Source organism: Sparus aurata, chromosome 17 (assembly GCF_900880675.1).
Source record: "Sparus aurata chromosome 17, fSpaAur1.1, whole genome shotgun sequence".
Classification (NCBI taxonomy): domain Eukaryota; kingdom Metazoa; phylum Chordata; class Actinopteri; order Spariformes; family Sparidae; genus Sparus; species Sparus aurata.
The window spans coordinates 12490608-12500470 of record NC_044203.1 but is presented as its reverse complement, the minus strand read 5'-3'; the positions used below and the strand labels follow the sequence as shown (position 1 = coordinate 12500470).

Here is a 9863-nt window from a genome sequence, read left to right as displayed (position 1 = left end):
TAACGGGGTTCCTGTATACAGTAGCTGTGATCAGGAAGGCAGTAAATGCACTACTGACCGGCCCTGTTCATTATTTAGGAGTCGTATACAGTAGAGTCAGTAACATCTGATGACAGTAGGCGTCCACGGCAAGAAAAGGTCACGTGAGCGACACAAAGTAATCCAAAATACGCTCAGTTTTTTTGATCCCGTCAATAATCAGAGACAGCGTCCCTGCGTGGCTCTTTGAAAATTTCACACCAGCAGTTTGAGTCACAAGCAAAAAGGAACATTTGAAAAACTGTGAATGTGTGAAGCTTTTTCATCTAAACTCGGACGTGTTCAGACGCAGACGCCGAGGAAAAATTTAAAACAAACAGGCAGAAGAGAAAAAAACCACAGATGAAACGGCGCCAACAGGTGCCATTTTGTGTGTCTTTATTGTGGACATGACATTACATCTTTTTGAAATGATGTACAAAAGTGTAACAGAACTGAGAATGGCTCAGACGAGGTAGAGCTTTCACATCGGCTTGCTGGCATGAAAACTACACAGTATAAAAACAAAAACAACCCAGAAAAAAAAAAAAAAAAAATTCAAATTAAACAAACGCTCCTGTCTGCCTCTGTCCTCTTATCCTTTTTGAAGTGATAATAAATACAGATATCAACCAAATACATTTGGAATAATAATGTCTTCTAAGGTAAATTAATCATGAAGTTCAGAACGAGAAAAAAAATAAAAATAATAATAAAAATACGGACACAAATAATACAACTTAAGAGGCATGATAGAAACCCAACCAAAGAGAGAAAAAAAAACACCTGCCAGCCCCTCTGGGAGGGCAGCCGCGACTAGCTACTGAACAAATCCTACAGTTTAGCAAAGAGAAGGACTAAAAACACACTTTTACATCTTTATGAAAAAAAAAAAAAAGCACTGCTGCACCTAGCATTATCAAACTTTCCGTGAGGAAAAAACACAGCCGCCACAGAACAAATCATTTGTCATTTAAAAAAAAAAACCTATGGAATTACGCTAACAGAAAGAAAAAAAAGCCTCTAAACCAAAGCTGACATTGAAGTGTGTTAGCCGGCACCATTAAAAAGACATTCTCAAAGAAACCTTAGCTAGAACTGGACAAAATGAGGACAGTTAAAGCAGTAACCTAGTCTAAGTGCACTAGTAATGCCATTTGGTTTCTACCGCTGTATATAAGGGTTTGGTAAGAGTGGATTACAGATATACACTTTATATTACATACACTCACTCCTGCTTCATAGTTGTTGTTTTTTTTTTTCTAAGTCACACTTCGGAGTACAAATTCATAACTGAGGAATTAATCTTAAAGGGAATTCTGTACAACATTGGTATTAGTACTACACTACCTCGAAGGCTAGAGTATCCGTTTCAAGTATTTTCACTACCCACACCTTCAATATACACGCTCGTGGCATATTAGGCGTATTCAAGCGCACGGTATCGTATGCAAAACTCGACAACCCACTGGCGTATCAACCATTTCATCGTCACGTCAAGAACTACTGAGGTCTCCAAACAGATGGGAAGTACAGTACTCTGAATGCTCCGTAGTCTTTAACCACTTTGGATCCTGATTTTTATGCGCACAAAAGTGTCTCCGCAAAAAAATCCACAGCCGGAGATGCTTTGAACTACCTTTTCCTTTTGTTTTTCTTCTCCCCCCCCACCCCCCCAACGTGGCTTTTTTCAATTGCAGAGAAGACAAAAAAAAAACGAGGCCAGGACACAAAGAAAACATCCCCTCCCAGCACAGAACAGTCCCTGCTTCATACCAGCCAATAAACTTCAATCAGGCTTTCATTGCAAAAAGGAGGTAGGCCGGTGCACAAAGCATCCAGAAGGAGGCCGGAGCACACAGAAGTTAGTCAACCTCTTTATGCAGTATGGAGAGGTTTTGTAACGAATGCACACAAACACGAATGAATGCACGTTCTCTCTCTCACACACACACACACACACACACCTGTGTTAAGGCTGTGACGGCTCTAAGAATTCAATAGGCTCTGAAATGTCTCCATCTCACGTATTCAGGCCTGAACTCTCTGGAAGCCTGACCTCCTGACCTCAGGCTGCTCTCTCTTTCTCTCTCTCTCTCTGACCTCCTCACCCTTCTCTCCCAGAATGCAAATCTTTCACCATCATCGTTCAAAGAATTTAGACTGACAGCATGGGAGTTTGGCTGATTAGTCTGCTTAAATGTTTTTGGAAACAAAAATTAGCTCTGCGTCTCTTATTAGTTTGTTCTCTTATGTTCGGGACGTGCGTGCTGAAATAATGTGGACATTGTTGAAACATATGTCTGTTTCAAACCTGCCAGTTTTAAAGGTTGGGAAATGTCGGCATTTAAGTTTTTCACGGGGCTAGAGCTTGCAAAAAGTTAGCTTAGCTTAGCACAAAGACCGGAAAAATGGGATAACAGCCAGCCTGGCTCTGAATTTCCCGCCAGTTTTAAAGGATCAGTTCAGGGAAATTTGGGTAATTAAGTGTAGTCGCGTTCTTCAAGAGAGTACGATGAGATGATTGATACAGCTCTTGTGTCTGTATGTTAAGCATGAAGCTACAGCTAGCAGCTTGTTAGCTTAGCTAGCCACAAAGTGTGGAAACTGGGGAAAAAACATTAACCTGGCTCCAGACACCACTTCTCAAATGGTCTAATTTGGGTAATCTTTAGAAGCTCAACAGGTTTTAACCTTTTATTTACCTAACCCGGAGATCAGCGACAAATGATCATAATAAATGATGTACTGGCAGCAGTTTCAAGGCTTTCGAAGCATTAGCTAAGTGTGCTATGCAACAATAACAGTGTTACTTGTACTTGTTCGTGAAATTTGCAGAAAGGGGTATTCGCAAATGCATGATACACCGTCCTGATGGCTCTTAAAAGGAGCATTAGCGCCCTGGTACCATGGAAAACCCTGGTTCCGGAAGTCACACCCATAATTTGCACCCCTAATGTGTGCAAGGTATCAAGGGGGCTATATAGGGGTGGATAGAAGACGTTTCTGGTAAAGAATGGTACCAACGTTTTCATCACATACTCAAAACAGTGTTGTCCTTCAGCAATATAAAGTAAGATGCATCTATGCAGGCCAACACCAGCAGTACCATATTCTCTCCTGCAGCTGAAGCTGGAGCCTCCTCTGCTGAGCGAACGCCTCTTCTGTCATTCCCACTGTTTTGGAGTCAGTCTGATTCAAAGTCAGAGGTGTAGGAAACACTCCCTAATGTGAAGGAGTTATGGAGGAAAACTGCCTCCACTCAGTCCCTTCCTCTTAAATGGACAATAATTGAATGGCCATAAAAACGGTACGCTCGTTTATATTGGCTATTAAAAACGTGCACTCTTTTTAATGAGCACTAAAGCAGACACCCCCATTAGCCGTCTCTCTCTCTCTCTCTCTCTCTCTCTCCCTCTCTTTCTCTTTTCAATCCTACCTCTCTCTCTCTCTCTCTCTCTCTCTCTCTCGCCTTCTAATCATCAGCTACACAGCCTCAGAGTGGTCACCGCACCGCTAACATCACACTCAAGAGTGGAGGGAAGTGAGTTTAGCACGCACGCACACACACACAGATGCAAGTCTTCGTCTTCGCGACCCAGAGGAAACAAACTCGCACCCTGTCAGCTGACTGTTGATGAATCGCAGAGCGTCGTCCCTCTCTCATTTCATCTCTGATGATTGGTGTCCTGAGGAATGCACAGCCTCTTATACAATAAAGCTCGAAAATAAAAAAGGGAAAGGGGGGGGGGGGGGCGACTACAGCAGCCATGCAATGCCACAGTCCTTGATTCAAACGCTAGCATTCAATTTCAGTTCATCCGCTTCTTTTCATTAAAAAAAAAAAATAACCTTTTTCTTTTTGCTTTTTTCTCGCACTAACTGCACTAGGCAACTTCACTCGTCGGTACCTCCAAAATGGCAGCAAGAGGCAACTCTTTGAATTTTGAGGGGGGGGGGGCTCCCAGATCATTTAAGGTGATGTAAACTACACGCAATCTGCCAAATGTTTTCGCCGACTCTCGTGATTGAGGAGGCAAGAGAAGCAAAAGAGCGATCGCGGGCGTCTCGCGGCCTCACTGACACCTGCGTTTCACCCGGATCTTCTCTCTATTTACACACAAGACTCTTTTCTACTGCAGCCCCCGTTACGTGATGTTAAAATTGCCTAGCACAGCTGTACTGGCAAAGAAGAAAGAAAAAAAAAACCCCAAAAAACCAACAACAACAAGAGCCTTCAACGTACAGTGTTTTTTTTCATTAAAGGATGATAGGTGGCTCAAAAGGTCGAGCGCGAGTCCTGCTCCCAGTCCTCTTGATTTGAGTTTCTTTCTTTTTTTTTCCAGGTTGTCTGATTTCCCTGACTATTCTGGTCCCGAGTCCAGATCCCGGTCTACTGTTGTTGTTGTTGTTGTTGTTGTTGTTGTTGTTGTTGTTGTTGTTGTTGTTGTGGCGTCGGCGGGTGTTTGGCAGCCAGTGCTCCTCGCTCCTCCTGGCCCAGCAACAAGCCCCTCGTGTCTGGGTACTGGCTGTTGTCAAAAGGCATATGGTGGACACTCTGGACGTGCGTCTTTAGGTTCCCTTTCTGAGAGGCTCGGTATGGGCAGAGCTGGCAGCAGAATGGCCTCTCCCCTGAGGAACACACACACACACACACACACACACACACACACACACAATACACGCGTTAAAGTTGAAAGGTCAGGCATGGGCCAGGCAGAAGGATTATGAGAGGAGAAGACGTTTTTGGAGAGTTTTGATAAAACACAATGAGACACAACGATGTAAACCAGGGACGAGACTCGCTGCGGTGGGAACGGAAAAAAAAAAGGGGGAGAAACAAGCGAACGCGGAGACAAACATAAACCAAGACACATGACGGCATTCAGCAAGAAAAAGGGGAAACATTATGCGGCATTCACGTTCAGTTTTTTACAACTAATTTCATTTAAAAAGCGAACCCTGCCTCTGACCCAGATGGACAAACTTCCCTTCATATTCATGCCATCTGCCATCCGCTGTCTGAACAGTCCTACTTTTGTCTCCATGTATTTCTCTCAATCACCCACACACACACACACACACACACACACAGACGCTCTAACACACCCCACACACACCTTACACTCTCTTCTAATTAGACTGACCTACAATGGCACACACACACACCTCGGCAAAAACGTAAAAAAAAATAATAAATAATAATAAATGAATAAATAACAGACGAATAAGCAACACACACCTGAACAAAACAAATGAGATTGCCATTTAATTGCACCTAATTATCATTTTGATAAATGGAAGAGTATCAAAGCGGGAAAACAAATGACTCCCCGCGCCCCTCCCCGCACCCGTCTCCCTAAAGAAGAAACAAGGAAATATAGCTGTTATCATACATCATCAGAAACACAACGAAGGGAAAGGAAAGGGGGGGCAGAGGAAGAGAGAGAGAGAGAGAGAGAAAGATAAAAACAAAAAAAAGGTATAATTAATCACACACACACAAAAAAATAAAACGTTAAAAAAGGACAAGGCGAAAAAAAAACAAAACAAAAAAAACAGCTGGAGAGACGTGAGAGGAAAAGCGAGGAAAGCTCCACGACACCGTCCTGCGAGGGAACATCGCTGACGGAAACCGGTGCACTACATTATACTAAAGGTTATCGTCACCGTAAAGCAGCGTCAACACTACATCTAATTGGACCCCTCCGCCTGCGCCTGCTCCCATCATTCATAGTGTGCGGTAAATCTGAGTCGGTGCGGGTGCGTGTGTGAGTGTGTGATTAATTAAGATGGAGGCGCGGCGTTGTAGAAGCCAGCTCTCTCCGAATGTCAAAGCGGAGCAGATTTACTCCTCCTGTTCCCTCTGCCTCAACGCTCGTCTCTCTGACTAACTCTGAAAAGACATTAAACAAACTACAGAGGGACGCACCGGCAATCTTTTAAGTTTGTCGTGTTTGTGTGAAAAGCCGTTTACACACCGCCACCCGAACAGGTCATTCTAAACGATCTTTTCTCGTTTGTAACAGCGACAACGTGTAATTATTTTCATTGTTGGTTAACCGGCCATTTGTTTTCAACGTTCATTGATTGATTGATGGATCTATAAAATGTCAGAAATGCCCATCACAATTTCCTAAACCACAGGATGATGTAATCAACTGTGAAGGACCAGCCGTCCAAATCACTAACATATTCAATTTATTCTAATTTACGACAAAGAAAAGCAGTAAATTCTCACATTTTTGGCATTTTTGATTAATTGCTTACTAACCTAATTGATTATGGGTAGTTCATATTTTCCAAAAATAAACAATGAATTAAACAAATGATAAACAAACCAATCTTCGAAACTGTACTCTATTTCTAGCCCAGGTTTTTGCAAACCACTGATACGTTCACATTTGTATGTGTCAAAGGCTACATACCATACTGTACACTGTACTCCACACTACATGTCCAATTACATGTGTATTACCTGACTTTCAAATTGGGTAGGAGGGGATGGTGGTGGAGTTACACCACCATCCCCTCCGCCCTCTCAGCCAATGACCTCAGTTTACATCTATGCTACTTGATTGGCTGACAGGCTGAAGAGCTTTTAATAAGTTATGAATTAGTTACAGGCTGAATCATTTGTTGTGTTACATCAATTTCCACCAGAAAGAAGAGAGTTTAATGCGGAAATGAATCAGATCAGAAAAGTGTGCTGGAAAGCCGGTCAGCCTGTATCACCTTTGAACATAAGCATAATAAACATTTGACGGCATGTATTTAAAAGTGTTCATTCAGTGCGGGTGAAGATAAAAAAAACCCCTGCAATTTGGCACAGCCAAGGGAAATCTGACGATACCAGTGTTGATTGTAAGCGTACAAAAAACCCCAAAAAAAACCAGCATGTGCTCCTGTATTTATCCAATTAGGCGTCGGCTCTCGATTAATATGGAAAGTGCCAACCCTTAAAGTGTAATTAAAACGTGTAAATAAAAGCCTTTTCGACGAGACAACTGTGATGCGTGCACTGGATACACACGCTGACGTCAGGTGTGATCCAGCAGCGTGTGAGGATGCCAGGTGTTAATGCCAGGTGCAGAGGGTGCCACGTGTGACTGTTAACACATGACAACAACCAAAAAAAAACACTCACAAAAAGAATGGGGGTGCAGGACTGACACAGACAGACAGACAAACACACACACACGTGAGGAGAGGTGAGACAACAATACGAAGAAACATGCAGAAGCGATGGGGTGGGGGGGGGGGGCCCAGTGGTTAGCCATCGTGCCACATACTTGTTTGGGAGCTTCAGAAGCGGTGGTGTGAGCGTCAGTACCTCTGTGGAGTCCGTTAAAATCAAACCCAACTGTGGGGGGAGAAGGAGGGGGGGGGGGGGGAGGGGAGGAGGAGGAGGAGGAGGAGGAAGGGAGGAGGAGGAGGAGGGCATTCGGTTAAAAGCTCTACCAGATCCACACAAGCATTTCTTTTTTTTTTCTTTTCTTTTTTTTTTTTTTCTTCCCACCACCACCCGCACACAGTAGCGTTTGCCACAAGCACCCTTTGCTAATAGAGGGGAGCTGGCAGTGATGATGATGGTGATGATGGTGGTGATGATGGTGATGGAACCTGGTGGAGGCAAGTCAGTGATTTAATATGACGCATGTTAATAGAGGCCTCGGGGTGGCTGGCCTTTTCTGCATGTGCACGTCCATGCTGAAGACAACCATCGGTGACAACATTAATTACAGCCTCGGCGAGTGTTTACAGACCCTATGCATGGGTGTGTGAGTGTGTGTTAATACACTGCGCGTGTGTGTGTATTTACAATACGGCTTGGGGGGAAGCTGAGCGCTGCATCACTTACCATTTGGCCTCTGTCACTTAGAATCACTGGCCGTGCCACATATCATTCACACTCTCTATAAAGAAGCTACTTATCTCAGTGTCTACTGCGATCACTGCCGGCCCGGGTGATGGACATGACAGGACAGGAGAGGAGAGGACAGGAGAGGAGAGGAGGGAGGAAGAGAGGGGGGCAAGGGAGAAATAAAGAGGGAGACAAATAAGAGAGAAGGCGGGGTGAAGAGGAGAGGAGAGGAGAAAGGAAAGGAGATGAAAGCAAAAGAATAGAAAGGGGAGGAAGCAAGAAGAGTGGAAAAGACAGAAGTGATCGAGGAGGCTACACGAAAGGACAGAGAACAGGGACAGTAGAAGCTGTAAGGGAAAACAAGAGAGGGAAGGAAAGAGGAAATGGTGAGGGGAGAGGGTGAGAGGAAACGCAAGAGGTAAAGTAAGAAAAAAAAGGTGGATAAGGGAAAACAAGAGGAAGAGCAGGGCAGGAAAAAGTAATATGGGTGCGAAAATAAATAATGAAATGAAAAAGGGCAGGGAGATGAGAGGAAACAGGACAGGGCAGGACAAGAAGGGAAAGGAAAGGAAAGGAAAGGAAAGAGGAAGATGGGAGAAGAGACTAGAGATCGGGGCATGCAAGGACAGAGAATAAGGAGAAACGATGAGAGAAAACAAGAAATGAAAGGAAAGAAAGGGGAAATGGGGGGACGAAGACAGGAAAATAAAGAGGAATAGGAAAAGAGATGAACCAGAAAAGGAAAGGAAAGCAGGGGGAGGAGGAAAATCTAGAGGGAACGGCAGTACGTCTAAATCAAGCTGTTTAGTGGATGGCATCAGGACGCATGCAAATGGATTCATAAGGCTGCCGTGGACAAATGCTGGTCTGCCTCATTAGAATGCGCAATTCCATCTCTCTAATTGACATGTGATTAATAATGTATACAATTTGTCACAGGTCAGTATCTGGAGCAAATCATGTTTCAGTTTAAAAAATAGAGACAGCTGTCCAGCCCAGGGCGGGGACGGACTCACAGACTGGCTGTCACACTCAGCTGAACAAGAAGATCAGTTTTGATTTATTTTGGAGAAAGCCGGAACGTGGCGGACGTATGGAGAGTCAGGCGATGAAATATCGCCGCAAAATGTGAATCCTCGTGCATATATTCTCGATAGCTCATGTGAGGGGTTATCTGGGTGAATGAATTGCTGCGAGCGTGATGGTGTGTGCGCACAGGTGGCACGAGACTGACTGACGGCTGGAGGAGTGGCCAAAAAACTGGGAACACCTCGTGATACATGAATAGAAAGTAGCTAAAAGGCCGTTTTACTTGTAATAACTATTTCCGGACACAGGCCACAATACAATAACTTTTCACTGCTGCTTCTTCTTCATCGTTCACATGTGTATTTCCCTCCTCTTCCCTTTGACTATCAACTTTAAAACTCTGAGGTATTCGGATACTGGCAGCCATATTTAATCGCACAAAAAAACGTACCTAACATTGTGGTATCACTTTACAATGAGGGTACATTAATTACCGTTAGTTAACGCAGTAATAAACAATAACTAATAGTTAATTAATGTGCTTGATTATCATCTTAACTGTAAAATGTTGAATAATGTATAAATTAATACCTCAGTCAACATGAACAGCGACACATTACTTAACAGTTAATTAACAGTTAGTTAATGTGTATTACTGCATTAACTAATGTTAACTAGTGCACCGTTATTGTAAAGTGTTACCAACGCTGTTTTATCAACTTTATACTCGGACTTCTCCTAATTTTGAACATGTGACATGTTTCATAAGTCTTCTGTTGTAACAAGGAGAATAGTAGTGATATAATGTAATGCATAACTAATCTATAAAACAGTATTTCCTTATTTGATCGGATACCAAATCATCACGCTCAATTTCATATTTTGTCAACATAATCAAATTTGCTGGCTCAGTTTGTGGTTAATAGAAGCATTGACACTTTTCTTCATATTG

General features: G+C 43.3%; 1 protein-coding gene across 5 annotated transcripts in view; it reads right to left on the bottom strand.

Annotated features, from left to right (window-relative positions):
- Positions 1-384: 384 nt before the first annotated feature.
- LOC115567011 (zinc finger protein 516-like) overlaps positions 385-9863 on the bottom strand; it is a 79425-nt gene continuing 69946 nt past the window's right edge. For 4 of the 5 annotated variants that reach the window (XM_030393129.1, XM_030393128.1, XM_030393127.1 and 1 more), the window contains one exon: positions 385-4650. In XM_030393129.1, the coding sequence (XP_030248989.1) occupies positions 4412-4650 (239 nt within the window). In that variant the 3' untranslated portion in view covers positions 385-4411. Of the gene's footprint in view, positions 4651-7310; positions 7382-9863 lie in introns of all 5 variants that reach the window. The other variant, XM_030393131.1, reaches the window with a different exon arrangement.